The sequence below is a fragment of the Nylanderia fulva genome, unplaced genomic scaffold (assembly GCF_048542155.1).
Source record: "Nylanderia fulva isolate GAGA-0341 unplaced genomic scaffold, ASM4854215v1 Scaffold15, whole genome shotgun sequence".
NCBI classification, from domain to species: Eukaryota; Metazoa; Arthropoda; class Insecta; order Hymenoptera; family Formicidae; genus Nylanderia; species Nylanderia fulva.
The window spans coordinates 3,960,978-3,979,260 of NW_028189730.1; the positions used below are offsets into that span (position 1 = coordinate 3,960,978).

An 18,283-nucleotide genomic window follows, 5' to 3' on the forward strand; every position below is an offset into this window, starting at 1 on the left:
ACCTGTCAGCAGCAGCGCGAATGCGTCGTCCTTTCGATCAATCGTTGTTGAAGACGTGGATGGCTGTGTCGACAAGGCTAATTCGGTGCCAGATAAAAGTGGGAAACAAATCCCGCAGCATTTCTCTTTCTCTGAATTATATATTAAAAAATTTTTTAAAATTTATAAAGACATAATTTTCCAACGATATCTAATTTTTTACGATTAAGGTAATATTGACGATGTCTGCTTTATTGACTTTGAGTTCATACTTTTCTTTTTATTGGCTATACAGATTGAAAAATATCCTTCTCCACAGTTAAAGTACTAATAATAATGAACGTGAAGCGTTGTAATTTTGTATAAAAAAATAAAAATTATAAAATTACAGTTTTTTATCGGCTTCTTGCATCAACTCATAACAATAATTATTTAATATAAAAGTTCTGCAGTTTATTTGTGCACAAAATATGGCGCTCCCAATAGAGATGACATGAAAGAATGCCATCAAAAAAGCCTGTGTCAAAAAATTCGTACTATGTGGAGGATTTTTCAATCTCTATATTAAAGAAAAAGTGAATCTAACCTAATTTAAAAACAGGTCGGTAAAACAGAACTACGGCAGCATCACCTTAACTCTTCTGTCATAAATTTTCATTTTTTTCATGAATATATGGATTCCAATTGCATGTTTTCAACACATTACACTACGACAATTTTTTTGTAACAACTGTAGACATATATTATAATATATTCGTTTTCGTAATAATAAAAGAAATTTCTAAACACACAAAGAAAAATTCTTTCGGACGGAGTAAAATTCCGACACATTTTTAACAATTAAAATTGCTTTGGGTACCTAGGTAGGTTTCTGTTTATTGAACCACACGACATAATCGATAATGTAAAAAATGAAAAAAATGCGCATGCTATCGTTGTTTCCGTGCGACAGAACAGCGAATCTTTCTGGCGTCATCGATGCTGACGCATCTCGCGGTCGCAACCGCTAAGCTCCGATCGTGAGCGCATTAATTCTTAACGCCAAATTGGCATTGCATTAGCGGCACTCTGTCATGGTAATACCGTGATTAAGTGCCGCACACCCGGTGCCATGCTGTTCGTTTGGACAACGTAGCATTGCGCTCGCATACTACTGCGGCCAAAAAGTAATAGAGCGACCTGCTTTCATCATTTTCCCCTCACTTCAAGTTATCCGCTTTAGCGGGGATATTAATTAAATATATCTATAATTTTATCGATTTTCGACGCGAAGATTTAAAGTGTGTCAATTTGATAATAATTAGCGGCCAAAATACCCTTAAATTGCGATTAACACTAATTAAGTGCTTTTCGATTTGGAATTAAGAGAAATAAATCGAATCAATTAACTCTATCGTGAACAGAGAGTTTTACTTGATATTTTCAATTAGAAAAAAATTCGATTCAGTTTCTGTTTAAAATTATTCGCACTTTTTCGCAAATTAAGATTGCGCGGCGGATTAAAATATGAAAAATTATATAATAATATGCGTTTGAGGTGGTTTTCAAATTTTCGTCTCTGTAAAAATAGTCCAAATTAATTATTCCGTGCGACAATTTTGTGCAAAATTTTTTATTCTGCTATTTTTGTTTATTCTCGCCGACTCTTCTCCACCATGAAGAGTGGCACAAAGTGGCTGCTGGAACCTACGAAAGTTACATACTATACATGTCTGCCTCGTCGCGGTACAAGTTAATTTATGCTCGTACCCAACTGTGCCAACCCCTGCACGCGTAGACAGCATACGCGACGGGGGGGGGGGCTGGTGAGGGGAGGGGGGTGATCGTGCATTACATAAACACGCCGCAGAGGGACGGGACTTGTGCGTTCTGTTGCAAATGGAAGCGGCGCCCATCAGCATCGCCGTAGCCATCGATGCTTTAGACCCCGACCCGTTTTAATCTCCCGGTCGACGGACAATTATTCGCCGACACTCGTGTCAAATAGCTTGACGTTTCCCTGCCGTGAATTTTGGGATGCAGGAGAGGGGGTAATCTCCCGCGGGGAACCACGCATCGTTTAGTAATGCGCGTTTCGTCAAATACGCATGATGGAGACACGCGTTAGTACATAATGCAGAATGGTTGCGCTCAATTTTGTGGAGCCCGGTGAAAATGAATCCAGACACAGTAGGATATATGATTCTGCGCTTTAATATTAATTTAATCATCTGTTTTCCAACTTATACACATGTACATATACATGTATGCGCATGTTGTGCTGTTAGATGACTTCAAAGTTAGCTAGATGAAGATTAGATGAAAATATGTAAATTTATCTTAGATAAAAGAAAAATAATTTTGTACAATATAATAGTATATTATGTAGCAAGTGCGAAAGTCAATCCGCACGTGATACACATACTATTTTGTATTACAAATGCAGGCAAAGTGGTTTTGTGCGCGAGGTGGCCGATCGCACGCCGCCATCTTGCGGCGGCTTATTCACTCACCGCGTCGCCGCTAGATGGCGGCGTGGGAAATCGGCCGCTTTCCGCACAGAAAACACGCACACAAAGTGCCACTTTGCCTGCTCGTGTATAATACAAATATATATTATATATTCGTTGTATAATATAAATTTAAAATTTAAATATGTCTAGATAAAAAATAAAATTATATGACGATTCTAGATAACTTCCAGATAATATTAATTTTGTAAAAGAAAATGTAAATTCTAAAAGGGATATAAAAATATATTCATATTTTTATTTATAAGTTTTTGTCGTATGATCTTAAATCGAACTATCTGGACATTATTCTAGATAATTTAGTAAAGATAACACTTTTTTCTATAGATAATACATATTTTTATTATTTATAAATCTACGAGTATATAAAGGTAAGGTGTCAAAATTTTAGATAATCATTTATATAATTTTAATTAGATAACAAACATTGTGTATGTACGTGGCAAACTTATGTAAGGGAACTGAGTTCAATGAAGCTTTCAAAAAAAAAAAAAATCTTCGATCTCTCGTATCATGTGACACTGACATCTATCGACTTGCAAGATTGGTGACTTGACACCAACCAGTCTTGGAATATGATACGATAGCTTCAAGAATGCATTTATCGTTATCGCATTGTTGCAGCCTTGTATTAGTGAACGGATATGCTTTCGATCTGACAGTTTCGAGATTTTCAAGGGGAAATTGATATAGAATCCCCAAGAAAACATTTTAGCCGGTTATATCAAGAGCGCAATCGGGTGAAATAGATTCGAGCATGACAGAGTAATCACGCGATAAAGTTGTTGACCCATGATTTTTAATCAATCTTCGTCAGCGCATCACGATCTGCCTGTAAAATATCTGAAAATCGAATAAACATCAAGCGAGAAAGCTGATCGAGTTCGGCTGTATATAGCTGTAAATCGTTACTTTGATAATATTTATTTATTCAGCGCAATCTGTGCTTTAACGTGTCGAAAAATCGTCATTACCGTCATTAATCAATAAATATGTAAATAATTTATAATTTTAAACTGACCTTAAAAAATAATACCTACAATGTAATATAAAAAAATAATTTTATATTCTAATAAAAAATATAAAAATATCCAAATATTTTTAGTATATGTACATAAAAAATTATTAATTTATTACTAATATATTTAAGTTGATCATTTTATATTAACCTTTCATTTTTCTTTGAAATGATATGCTAAAATAATAAAAATCATTTAATTTTGTTTTGTGACTCGTAAAAAATTATCTGCAAATGGCAAATCGAATAGTTTTCATTACTCGCTGATTAATCACTGAGTCTCGAAAAATTACGTTTTTTTCTAGCTGCCTTTAGGAAGCAAAGCTTTATAGAGAAGACGTGGTTTTCATTACGTACTAAGTAATTAATTGGCACTTCATTTACATAACTGTCACAAAGGCTACAGCTTGATCGATGTACTCTCGCACGTTAATTGATCGATGGTTCTGTTCAAATCCTCGAATTCCCCCGCGTGCACCCCTTCGTGTTAAATTGAAACTTTAAATGCACCGAGAAAATGTCGATCCTTCAATGCAACACGGCTCTCTTCTTATCAAATTTTCATTTATTTTTCAACGACAAAAGCGAAAATTTTATTTAATATTTTTTAAGTCAGTTAACATTTTTTATACATCAAATATCTGTCCACAAAAGTGAAAGAACTGAAGAAGTTGCGAAGGAAGAAAAATTGTAACTTTAGCTCGGGCAACAAACTTTTTGCGCGCTTTAACAGCTATAATTGCAACAAAATTGAGTGATCGATACCGCGATGCGGTTGGAAGCGGGATATAATGACGGCAAGAATAGAGGGTAACAAGAAACACATGGCTGCGTCTTTGCATTCAGTTCCAGAGCAGCTGCTGGTCGTTGGGAAACTGCAGCAGGGACTCGCGAGAACTTAAAGACGAAGTTATACCGCGCGCCTCCAGACTCCAACTCGATGCGCCCCTTTTCATCCTCCTTCCACCCTCGCCTTCCTTTACCGAGATACGGGCTTACCTTTATTTTTATGTACGAAAGTTGTTGCAGTCGTAAGCACCACCAATGTTCTACCACCCGTGCTCATCGAGACGATAAAATAAAGTATCTCCCGCCGGCCGAAAAGTACAACTTTATCCAGAGAATTGCATCTGGAGCGCGGACATCTTTTACATTCCTCGCTTTCCTCAAGCTCTACGTGGAAAATCTGTCGAAGACTTACATTTGATGAATGTCTGTCTTGGTCAAAATTTTTTACAAAAATTATAATTAGATATGTTTGACAATTAAGGGGATCCTAAAAGCTAACCTAAGTTTCATTCCTGTTTTATCGACAAAATGTGAGGTTAGGTTGATTATCTTGATTACAGAATTATGAATTCTAAGAATTCATAATGAAGATATATGAGACTATACAGATTGATAAGTTCTTTTCTTGTACAAATTAAATTATTAATATTAACAAAGGACGAAGCGTTCTAATTTCGGATAAAAACAATCCGTATAGCCAATAAATAGATTTATAGCTGAATCTAACCTCACATTTTGTCGATAAAACAGGAATGAAACTTGGGTTAGCTTAGGATCCCCTTAATTGTCAAACATATCTAATTATAATTTTTGTAAAAAAATTTGATTAAGACAGACATTTATCAAATGTAAGTCTTCGAAAGATTTTCCACGTATTGATAAGTCCTTTTCTTGTACAAATTAAATTATTAATATTAACAAAGGACGAAGCGTTCTAATTTCGGATAAAAACAATCCGTGTAGCATATAAATAGATTTATAGTTAATTTAACTTTACATTTTGTCGCTAAAACAGAACGGAAATCACAGATTTCTCAAGAACGTTTAGGATCATCTCAAGGATTTTTGTGACAAATTAAGGAAGCTCGAGACAAGTAAATTAATAGTTAAATCTCGTCGCTTTTATATTTTAAGATGAGGTCCTACATGTTATATAATTCTGCTTTTATGAACGGATATTCAAATATCCAAATCAACTAACAATTAATTGTTAAAAATATCAATTCATTGTTAAAAATGCGTCGAAACTTTTTCTGTCCGAAATAAAAATTTTTGTATTCCGAAACTTCCTAAAAAATAAAAGAATATTCGATGTCCAGCAGCTGTTATAAAAAAAAAACTTATAGTGCAATGTGTCGAAAACACGCAGTTGATACCTACATATACATTGATGAAAAGGTGAAAAATTTTGTATTGATAGGAGAGTTAATCTTTAAAAGCTGGATATCAATGCAAAAGCTGGAAGAAATTATATACATAAAAATTTAGAATTATATATATAAAATTAACATAGGATTTTTAATTTAAAATCGATACTTTTTGTCGAAAACACACTGATGAAAAGATGAAAAATTATACATTGACAGAAGAGTTAAATAAATTTTCTCTTCGCCCCATTTCAGTAAGAAGAATAATTGTCCTCGGAGGACTGAAGTAAGAATTACAGTTAGTCCTTCGAAAGTGGAATCGGGATTCGCCGGTCCGAGATAATTCCGCGGCATTACAATTTGGCAGCTTCATCGAGTTGTTCCAAGCCATTCCTCGAGAATACCTGTCGTAATATAACGAAATTCCCACGTGCATTAGTCTCGCCCACCCTTTTAGGAGAACGCGCACATGTATCGAATCCTGGAAGAAGGGAAGGGGTGTGAGTTTGCCAAGTCCGGACGGACTGTTTTGCCAGCATTTCGACGCTTAAGACGAACAGAATAAGGACTGCGAAAGGGGATTGCAGCATAGTTTTGATAGCTGCGTTTGCGAGTCTATGCGTTAAACTGACTGAACCAAGTATTATCCTTCTCCAAACAGAGAGACTTCTCTGGATTCAGTTATGAACAAGAATTTTTGAACTAAATAATTATTGCTCATAACGGAATATTCAGAGCTCTCCCTGGAAAATAATAACACTATTATCATTATATTTGAGGAGTGTCGGGTGGCCGTGCACGCTGCGTCGCCGAAACTCGCCTGAGGTGAAAAATAAGCGTAACGCAGGTTCGAGTCCACCCAGTCCCCAGTGGGTATAAAAAAGTAAGTTATCGGTGGCACACTGTGTCGCCGAAGCTCGCTTAAAAAACGAATAGTATGGCAAAACGCAGACTCTCGAACCCACCCAAACGCAATAAGGTTTAAGAAATATAGCTTTAAGATTGAAATGTATAAAGTATGTTGTGATATAAGGTATAAAATAAAGGTTGGATAAAGCCTCCGTGGCGAAAACTGGGAATTCTGAACAAGGGCTACTACTATTATTTATATTTAAAAATTAAATCATCATTTATTAAATGACTAAAAAATTATTGCTGATGACAGAATATTATATAAATGTATTATAATAACATATAGATTTATATTATAAATTAATATATAAAATTAGTACATATATGTATAAATTTTATAATAGGTTTATGTAAATTTATTGTAAATTAATAAACTAGTAAATCAATAATCATTATAAATTATGCAAGAATAATGCATAATTAATAACATGTTAATAATATTATTAAAATACAAATACATAATAAATATCACGTATGAATAAATATAATCGCAATCGCATGTGACGCATAGTCGAAGATAAGGAGAGGCAAGGAATATGCATATACAATGTGCGCGTCGATGCAAAGTGCATGCTGAGACACGAGATGTTGTAATTCACAACCATACATGCACATTGTCTTGCAAGTGATATTACGTGACGCGATTTATGCTCTACATGGGATATCCTGTAATAGGTTTATAGATTTCCGTTCGCGCGAAATCAATGTGGCGAAACTGTTTCGAATCCCGTCGAGATACCGGAGTATCATTATAGATGTGCCAGAAGATAAAATGAGCTGCATCCTCTCTCTCTAACGACATATATTTGCAGAATGTGGCACGGTTTGTTTGATATTTTTGCGAGAAGTTTGCTGTTCGAAGAACTTGACACGAAAATTGTTTGTATAATTCCTAAATGGACTCTTAATGGAGAAAGGAATCCATAACGTACGTAAATTACATATATGTTACAATAATATTGATACAACTCAACTGGTGCGATATATTTCATTAAATATATCCATTTCTCTCTCCTTTTTCCTTTCTAAAAATTATACACATATATAATGTTTTCGTTTATAAAAAAAATATCAGCGAGAAAATATTGAAAAGAAAGAATTACGTCGAGATGTGCAATTTTGTTGCAGTACTTATTTACACTAAATTACACTAAATCAGCAGTTTCCTTCAAGATGAAAATTAATTGCGTGCTTCCGATTCGATTTCTTAGGATCTTTATACAATATAAAGACTGGATATTGAAATATTTTTTTTTAATTCTTTCTAAACTTTAAACTTATATATTTCACAAGATTTCTGACTGGCTAAAATTTCCCTTTGATCCTTCCATCATCCTCCGTCCAAGATTTATTAATTTCTTCGCTTCGTTTCTTCTCGCAGAAGCGACGATAAAACTTTCCGCGGATCTTTTTGCCCTTCCGCGTTTTACAGTCGCCGCTATTACGTAAATTTCCGAAGGAAATCTTACATTGAAGGGATGCGGAATACGCCTATGGCGATACGCCAGGAAGAAGGAGCCGGCGGAACTTTCAACAAGAACGAACATCGTCGGCCGCGCGCATAAGAAAGTCGAAAAAGAGAGCCGGCGAAGTTTGCCCGGTATGGTTTACAATACCGATTGGATTGGTCAGAGGAAGTTTCCTCCGCTTTAACTTTGCACATGTGATTCTCGCGATATAAGCTCGGAAGAACGGACGTGTATGTACGTGCATTATGGACGGAACGAGGCTAGGGAGAAATAGGAAGCGCTCGCGAGAAAAGGAGGGATATATTCCTCCTTAATTAAAACTCATGCGACTTTGTCCGCCGAGACTACGAGTTTAACGTCGGTACAATATAACCGTAGTAAAAGAAGGATAGGGACGCAAAGTTATGGTCCCTGCAAGGATAACTACGTGCACACAAAACTTGTTACTTTCCCGCGCGGAGGATGTTGACGGGGCCGTGAATAAAGTGCAGGGGTCCCATTTTATGAATTAATCGAGATACCGAGGGCGGCAAAAATTATGGAACGCCGGGTATTCTTTGAGCTTCGAGTTTTACCCTTCGAAAGTCTCGGTAGATGTGTCAAACTTTTACTGTTCTATTTTAAGGTGATCCTAAAACGCTGTTTTAATGATAGAAACTCGAAGTTGTATACATAAAGATATATTTTTAAATTGCAATTTATGCAATTTAAATTAACTAAAATTTTGTTTTGGAAATTTTTTAATCAATATTGTATAGAATATTTCAAATATTCAATAAATTGTTCCATAAATTGACATAATTAAAAATAAAAATAGTAAAGAGATTATAATTTTATTTAGAGAAAAGAATGTAAATAAAGAGTATAAACAAAATATTATCAATTTACAAATTAAAAAGATTAATTAATTAATTATAAAACATCGAATACAATTCGAGAATTTGTTAAGGAATCGAATCGGTTTCCAAAAGTTTACGATTTTTTTTTCTAAGATTTTATTGAGATGAAAAAATTATCCTAAATATTCAATGATTCATTGATATACTTAAAAATAAAAATAAGAAGAAAAATATAAATAAGAGAAATTAACAAAGTAATTTCAAATATGAATAAAATTGTGTCAAACATTTACTGTTCAATTTTAAGGTGATCCTAAAACGCTGTTAATTGAATGTTCTTTTTCATAATTAAAGTACTAATAATAACGAATTGTAAACTCTATAATTTTATGTAAAAAAATTTTTAACTTATTTTACTTAAAATTATATTATTCCTCCCGATTGTTAATATTAATATTTTAATTGTGAAAAAGAATCCATCAATCTGTATAGTCAATCAAAATATTGGTACTTGATTTCCTGAATTTTCTTCATCTTTTCATCAAGGTATGAGTATTCGAGTTAAATTAGGGTATCAACTGCATGTTTGTATTTTGAACGAGGAAAAATTCCAACATTTAAAGTTGCCCGACATTAATCATACTACCATTACTTATACAGTTCGTTTATTTCGCGAACTTGTGCTATAACAGGTGAACCTCTGATCTGCTAAAACGACGCGAAGTTAAATGAATATAGAAGGACGATGGGAGCCAATATTCGAGATATTTATTGCGGTGAAGAAGCGAGCCGAGAGTTCGATGTCAACTCCAATATTTTATAATAAATTGCTAACTTTCTCGCAGGATTCGCAGGACCCAGAGCCCGGACTAATCTCGATAAGAGCAAAGTCAGGAGCCTTCAAAAGTTCGACGGACGAAACTTGCTGTTTAGCTTTGCTTTATATTTCGGCGATAGTCTCGCGACATCGAGCCTTCCCAGGTTTTATTCCGCCTTAGGAATGAGAGAGTCTTCCTCGGACAAGAAACCGCTTAAAGGGAAAGAACCTTTGAGTAGCTTGTTGCGCAAAAGGTCGAATTTCGTTCTCTTAGTTTTATTGGTACTTAATTTTATTGGAGCCGAAAAATTAATGAATTAAGATGAATGGAAAAGAGAGACTCGAGTTATACAAGTTTTATGTAAATCAAATTAAATTAGTTTCTTCATATCAGCTTTCTTACCCAAATTATACCTCATAAAGACATACTAGGAGCACAAAATCTAAATTGTAAAAAATATTTCAACGCCTATAAATTCTAATTAAATGTGTAGAGATATATTAAATCAATGTCACTTCCTCGCCGAGATTACATATCGATCTTTATTGTCCACCTAATTACGTAATATCCCTATTATATCAATATTGTACTCCTAATATAGTTCATTATTGATTCAGGACTGAACGTTAGGCGCGCCGATATTGGCACAATGTGATCGATTAGCCGGGACGTGTCAGCTCATAATTCGTATACGAAAAGCTGACCAGCCTTGCTTTGTAATCTTCGCGTAATCTATTTAAGCTCGTTATTTCACGTCGCCGCGCCCCGTCAACCCGTTACGAGTTTCTCATGTTACTCCTGTGTACAGGATGTTTACGCAGATACCCCAGGATTACGGGAGGTCCATTCAAAAAATCCTCCCAAGGGTAACAAGGCTTGTACTTTTTTCCAAAAAGATTTTTCAAAAACAACTATTAGGAAGTCATGGCGTATTTTTTTATTTTTTATGTTTTTCAAAGGCTTCTTTACTTATACATATATATATATAGTATTCAAAGGTTTTTTTTACTTATATATAGTAATTATTGTATTATAATATACGTGGCGACTCTTTTGACAACTAACTTCCTGTTTTATCGATAAAATGTATCGATAATATACGTGGCGACTTTTTTGACAACTAACTTCCTGTTTTATCGATAAAATGTAAGGTTAGATGAACTGTAAATCTATTTATTGGCTATACGGATTGTTTTTCACCTGAAATTAGAACGCTTCGTCCTTTGTTAATATTAATACTTTAATTTGTACAGGAAAAAGATTTATCAATCTGTATAGTTTCATATATCTTGGTTACAGAATTATGAATGCTTAGAATCCGTACAGCCAATAAATAGATTTATAGTTTATCTAACCTTACATTTTTCGTCGATAAAACAGAACGGAAATCTCAGACTTCTCAAGAACGTTCAGGATCATCTTAATATTTAATATATTTTTTTCTGGAATAAAGTAATTTCTATATTTGTGTCATAAATTATTCAAATATAATAATAAATTTAAAAAAAATTAGAAAAAATTCAAAATGACGATGTTGCACTTTTGAAAAACGATGGAAAGTAATTGTGCCTCGCTTGTAATATTTTCAAGAAAATATCCAGCGAAAATCAAAATATGTCGGAGTTTGTCGCGAAGCTTTTAAAACATCTTGTAGGCGTTTATAGTGCCCGGGGTGTTACGAAAAGACGAGGAAGGCGAGGAAGCGTGTTCACCCGTGTCACAAATGTCACTGTTCATCTCGCTAGTGGGATATAAACTGATGCTCGTCGTGGCTTTACGAGCCTTCCGCGCCGTTTCGTCGAAAGAACGAAAGAGAATAGGAAATACGCGGAAGGAGAGATTTTTCAGATTTAATTACGAACAAAATGGCGACCTTTAATAACCGCGAGGAGTCCGAAACATAGATCGATAAGGGATTTATTCATCACCGGAAAACATATGATACGCGGCGGTTGTTCTAATTTCAGCGCATTCCATGTCGACAAGCTTCTTTCACTGTTTTAATTAAAGATACGCCCCTGGACGTCCAACTGATTTATAGGAAGATCCCAGTTCCAACATTACCGTCTAATATGTTCTTTCGCGTTTGTTTTATGACAATCACCCCTTCTGGTCTTTAAATTTTGGGAACTAAAAATTGTCTTTCGAAGATTTAATCTTCAGAAATGAAGAGATGCTAAAGATTTTAATATCTTTGAAATTTTCTAATTCCCTCTGTTGGAATTAAATTAATTCCGAAATTCTAAAATTTTACCGAAATTTAATCACCCCGAATATAAGTCTGTTCCAAAAGTAATAGAAAAAGAAAGTTTTAGAATGTCGACATTTAATTCAAGAAGATTAGGAAGCGAAAGGATTCGATTCGCTCATCGATATCATATCGAATTTTTTTTTCTGAAGAATATAAATGTTGTAAAGTATAATTCAACATAAATAAATTGGAAGCTTAAAAAGCAGGTTAACCAAAGCGAAGCACGTTTATATGAGAATTAAGGGGGTAGTTGCAAAGGGGAAGAAGGGGCGGGGGAGGGAGAGAAGAGGGGCAAAAACTATTGCGAAGTAGATAGGAGAAACGCTGTGGTGAGAGAAAGAGAGAGAGAAGGATCGGTGAACAAAGGCTGGATACCGTAGACGTAAAACAACGACCACTCGAATCGACGATTGCTGTTTTCGTTTCGCCTGGGAGACCCCGCTTCTCCCCCTCCCTCTCCCTTCCCCCCCCCCCCACCCGGCGTTTCATCCCTCGGAGTTTGCCGGAAATCGAAGATTAAACCGAATCGAAGGAACAAAAGATTATTGAATTTCTCCGCTGTGTAAAATTCGAAACAGAGTCATCGATAATGCTCGACGTTTTTCAAATTGCGCACGGCTATATACGTATTGTTATCATCTTGTTTTATTACATTCTTCACGAGAAACCGTATCGGAAACGGACCACTCTTGCGATTAGATTCAAATAGATAGAGCATGCGAGTTGTTGGAGGAAATGGAACATTGAATACATGATGCTTATATTCGCAAGGGAATTAAAATTGATGCTATTACATTGATGTAAAGTTTATTGCAAAATTGTAAAAATTCGTTCTTAAGGGGATCGTAAGCAAACCTAAATTCCCTGTTTTATCGACAAAATGTAAGGTTAGATAAACTATAAATTTATTTATTGGCTATAAGGATTGTTTCTTACCTGAAATTAGACCGCTTCGCCCTTTGTTAATATTAATATTTTAATTTGTACAGGAATAAGATTAATCAATCTTTATAGTTTCATATATATCTTGGTTACAGATTTATGAATTCTAAGCATTATACTCTCTTAAGGGAATCCTAAAGCTAACCTAAGTTTCATTCCTGTTTTATCGACAAAATGTAAGGTTAGATAAACTATAAATCTATTTATTGGCTAAATTCTAAGAATTTATAATTCTGTAACCAAGATATATGAGACTATACAAATTGATAAATCTTTTTCCTGTACAAATTAAAGTATTAATCTTAACAAAGGGCGAAGCGTTCTAATTTCAGATAAAAAAGAATCCGTATAGCCAATAAATAGATTTATCTAACCTCACATTTTGTCGATAAAACAGGACGGAAATCACAGATTTCTCGAGAATGTTTAAGATCACCTTAACACTCTTCTGTCAATGAATAGAATTCTGAAGCAATTTCAAGTATTAAAAATGTGTCGAAACTTTTCTTAAAATATAACGAAAAAAAGAATGCAACTATAAAAAGATAAAAAAATTTCATTGACAGAAGGGTTTATATTATTTTTTTTAATAATAATGAGACTCAAGATTTTTTCCCCTATTATTTTATAGTTCCCGGCAGTAACGTTTAAACATATACGAGAATAAATTCAAATTTTAACGATGCAGATTCTAGGGTGGATGCTGGATATAATAGTAATGTATATCGATATCTCTGTTGAGAATTCCATTTTTCCTCGGAGGCGAGAGCTTTCAGCCGGGGATTTTTACTCGGACCAGATAAGAAAGGCGAAGGGACATATAAAAAAAAATTAATCACTCGAGAGGGAAAGCGCACTCGTCCTTCTGCTCCATTTTCGCGGCGCATTTTTCTCGGATCACGCGCGGACGTCTCGTAGAATCGACTCGAGTCAACTCAAGTCGGGGTCGAGGCAACACGGAATGCAGGCTATTGGTTCAATGCGATTTTTCACCAGACCTTCCCGGGGTGAAAAATGGCGAGCACACCTTCCGCCGTGTCTCTCACGGCTGCGCGATCCCGATGAAAATCTTTTTCCAAGTCAGATCCGGTTCTGACGATGCGCGAGTTTATTTTGAAATCGTCAGCGTACATATTTCATCGTTGCAGCGTAACGGCGGGCGTTCCTTAAGAGATCGATAAGCTCATTCCTGGATTACTTTTTTACTTTAAGCACGTCTTTCGAACTTGTTTTATTTAATTTTTGATTATGTTTTACTTAATTTGCAATGACAGTTGTATACAAGATGTGACATTTTTTAAATTCTCTGCTGGTGTATATATATAAATAAAATATGGTGTAAGGGAGAAATTAATTTTCTTATTGGATTTAATTTTTAAGTCGAAATTAAATGTAAATGTATTTCCTTAAAAGAATAAATTAGATTTATATTTTGTAAATTAAAATATAATCTTTGAATGCAACTTAAATCAACTAAAATTTTGTTTCAGAAATGAAATTTTTCAATCAATGTATACAATATTTTAAATATTCAATTGAATTGATCCATAAATTGAAATAATTAAAAATAAAAATAATTGAAAGATTATAATTTTATTTAGAAAAGAAAGTGTAGATAAGAGAAATAAACAAAGTATTAAATCAATATAAAAATTAACAAAAAATTAACCTAATTATACAAATTCGAATTCTAAATAAAATTCGAGAATTTGTTAAGTCGAATCCGTACAATCCGTCAAATAACGGTTTTTTCAAGAATTTTATCGAGATAAAAAAAATTATCCTCAATGTTCAATGATTCATTGATATACTAAAATTAAAAATAAAAATAAAAAAAAAATTATAATTTTTATTTAGTGACAAGAAATATAAATAAGAGAAATAAATCAATAAATTAATTTTAGACATTAATAAAATTAAAATCTAACTATAAAAAATTAAACTCTAAAATTCAAGAATGTAAAAGACTGAATCCGCGCTCGAATTTTTTCTCGCCATTTTTTTCAAACATTTTATTGCGATGGAAAAAAATTTAATGTTAGAAATTGGAGGTAGAAAAAGAGACCGGCGGAGAAATTGGAGGAAGTAATTAGCGGTGGCGTCCGATTTTTTCGCGGGCACGTTAACGTCGGCGGAACGAGCCGCGGATGTCTCTCTCTCTCTCTCTCTCTCACTTTTTTTTCTATTTCAGGTCAAAGGGCTCATTTCGCGTCATCCACGACGTGCTCGAGCACACCGCGAGCGGCTCACAATAAAAATGGCCTCGTGTGCGGGTAAGTCCCCGGCCTCGGACAGCTACACTACGAGTGGCAAGCCGTGTTCCCGAAGCGCGACACTTCATCTCCCGTCTCTCTCCCTCTACTCCTTCTGCCCTCTTCATCGTGCGAAGCGATGAAAGCTCGCCCGGGATCTGACCCGTTCTAATTCGAGCTAACTCGGCAGAGCTAGCGCGCGCTTTCTTCTACATCTATGCGAACCGTTTAAGTGAGGGCTGATCGAGGGAACGAGTGGGTTCTGCTCTCGATATTCCGAGCCCGAGAAGAGGCCTCGAAGAGAGTCTTCGAATTTCTTTTTTCAGCCATTTGCATTTCGCTCGGCGCGCTGATAATTCAATTCCGATAAACGGGAACAAGTTGGAGCGTTTTGCTAATTATTAACGTCCAGAATGGAGCTAGAGTCAGTTGGAGGCAGAAATATGCGATGGCAATCGCGAGTTCGGGAAGAGGCCCGATATAGTTTGAGTTTACTGCTGTCTTATTGGAGTTGATAATTGATGGACTTATTTCTCCTCTTCGTTTTATATAATTCGCAACTTTGCACTTTGGCTATTTTAACGTATCATGGAAACTTGCAAATTTGGTGCGATGTTCAAAGTTCGTCCTGAATTCGGGTTATTATCTTCTCCCGTCATTTACAATATTATTATTTTAGGTAGCATTGTGCAGCCTTCAATTTAGACGATTTGGAACAAATTAAATTTTAAAGTTTCATAATTTCGTTTTTGCTTTTATTAAAATTTTGCTGCTTCGGCAGTTTGAAAATGCGTGTCCGTTCAAATATATCGCAAAATATGTTACAAAGTTACATGAATGTGACATTACTCACCAATTTCCAAGTATTTTTGATGCACTGGATCGTACTGCTCCCAGGACAAACTGCGAAATCGACTCTTTTCTCTACTGGCTGGTAAAAGAGTGTCGTTTCTTCCGTGATGATCAATAATGTTTGGATTTCTGAAAAAAAATTCAGAACAATATTTAATTAACAATTTTGTTAGCAAAATATATTTGCATGATAATAATAACGTCCAAGCATATCTTTAGAAACACGATAAATTAATGTACCTATATTACGAACTAATAATAATTTATTCGAATTAGTTCACTAGAAAATAATATATGTTGCTATTTAATATTTCATCCTATTGTATTATTTATACCTCTCTCATTTTAATACCATTTATCTTCAATTATAATATAAATTTTATCTCAAATCTCTCACTAAAATGAAAACTCACAGAGAGAGAAAGAGAGAGAGAGAGAAAGAGAAAGAGAGAAGAGAAAAGAATGTAAGATTAAAGTTAATCGACGTTGGTGAAAGCAGCGCTGATGATAACCACGAGATAATATATCTACTCTGTATATCTATATTTAAAAGTTTCCCCATAAAATTAAATTAAGTTATTCCTTCTTATATTTATTATTGCATCTAAAAGTGTATCTATCCTATTTTGGGAGAAAACAGAGGGAATACTTATTCGGCGAAAATCGCGAGAGCAAATTTTCGGTCGGGTAGCGGAGAGATGAAATTCGAATCACGAGTATCGCATAATTCAGTATCGAACGCGGCACATGCAAAGTTTGCCAGTTTCCGAACTTGAGGTAAGACTTGCGGGTCAGAGCTATAACGGGTCCATGTTACAACGGACCGTAGCTATTTTGGCCGGAAAACGGAAGTAACACTAAGGGCTGATCCCTCGTTTACATTAACGGCAAATGGCAATGGACCCACTTTGAGCGAGTATAGAGAGGAGGTGAAACACACACAAACACGCAAACACGCTCACACAGACGCCTCTTTGTTCACTTGTTATCAGCTGTTTCTCCTGCATCCTCTTGCAATCTCGAGAGAGAATTGTATAACAATTTCCTCCATTTTCTCTTCATGCATTAGCATTCCTCTCCTTCAATATTCGAGTCAAATTAAACAATGACAGATGTGTTCAATGGCAGATTCTCGTTTATGCGAAATGAACGAGTGCGTCAACTATGTTGTCAACGAGAGTGTGTCAACTAAGTTGTCAACAAGAGTGTGTCAACTAAGTTGTCAACGAGAGTGTGTCATCTAAGTTGTCAACGAGAGTGTGTCAACTAAGTTGTCAACGAGAGTGTGTCAACTAAGTTGTCAACGAGAGTGTGTCAACTAAGTGTCAACGAGAGTGACTTTAAATTAGATTAGATTAGGTTTACTTTTTATTGAATATATGCAGATATATATTATTTATACATAATATTTTGCAATTTTATAAATATAAATCTTTAATAGTTTTTAAATCATAATATTTAATATTATTTTTTATGAATACCTATTTTTTGAATTTAAGTAAGTAAAACGTGATTATTAGATTTGTGTTGGATGTTTAAATATATATTAAATTTAATCTTCCATCCCTAGACTCTGCCTTCTTTAAAAGCGGAGAGATAGCTACGAAAAATTTATCGCTTATTAAATTCATGACAATAATGCTTATGACATAGGAGCGGATTTGCACGCGCGCGGATTAATTTCGTAAATTGTCGCGATTTACGAGCGCGTGTGCAAAGGGATAACTACCAAAATCGTGGATCTTTGATATCGCGATATTCGGGATCGTATCGATTTGATTGGTCAAATTACACATATGGGATAATTACGAGCAAAGTTGGTTGCAAGCCAGATGTAAATCACGCAATTCGGGAGAGGAAAATGGAAATTCGCCGTATGAAATAAGGCTGTTATTTTAGTTATAGCAATATCGTTCGTCACACACGTGTGTGGGCGTGCGAGCTCTCTTGAAAAAACATTTTATTTCGTCGAAAAACAGGGACCGTTGCCGAATTCCCGCCGTATATTAAAAGCAACTGAAAACTTTATGGATATAGGTGTGTTCTCCCGTGTCTCTCTCGCGAACGAGTCGATATTTTTACAGCACATACTTGAATTTTTATTGGTTAAAGCAGCGATCCTTTCTCGAATGGTCTGATTTATATGGAAGCTGCAAAGTGGATGTGTCACACTAAAAAATTATGTTTTACATTTTTATTTCGATTTTTATTTCAACTCATATTCTTTGAAAAAAGAAATATTTTATAGAAAGCATATATTTTATATTTAATTGTTACCTTCTCCA

General features: G+C 34.8%; 1 protein-coding gene across 1 annotated transcript in view; it reads right to left on the reverse strand.

Moving 5' to 3' along the window:
- NLG-4 (neuroligin 4) overlaps positions 1 to 18,283 on the reverse strand; it is a 309,809-nt gene that overhangs the window by 35,655 nt on the left and 255,871 nt on the right. Inside the window, exon 10 of the mRNA XM_029310718.2 lies at positions 16,000 to 16,127. Within this exon, the coding sequence (XP_029166551.1) occupies positions 16,000 to 16,127 (128 nt within the window). The remainder of the gene's footprint in view (positions 1 to 15,999; positions 16,128 to 18,283) is intronic.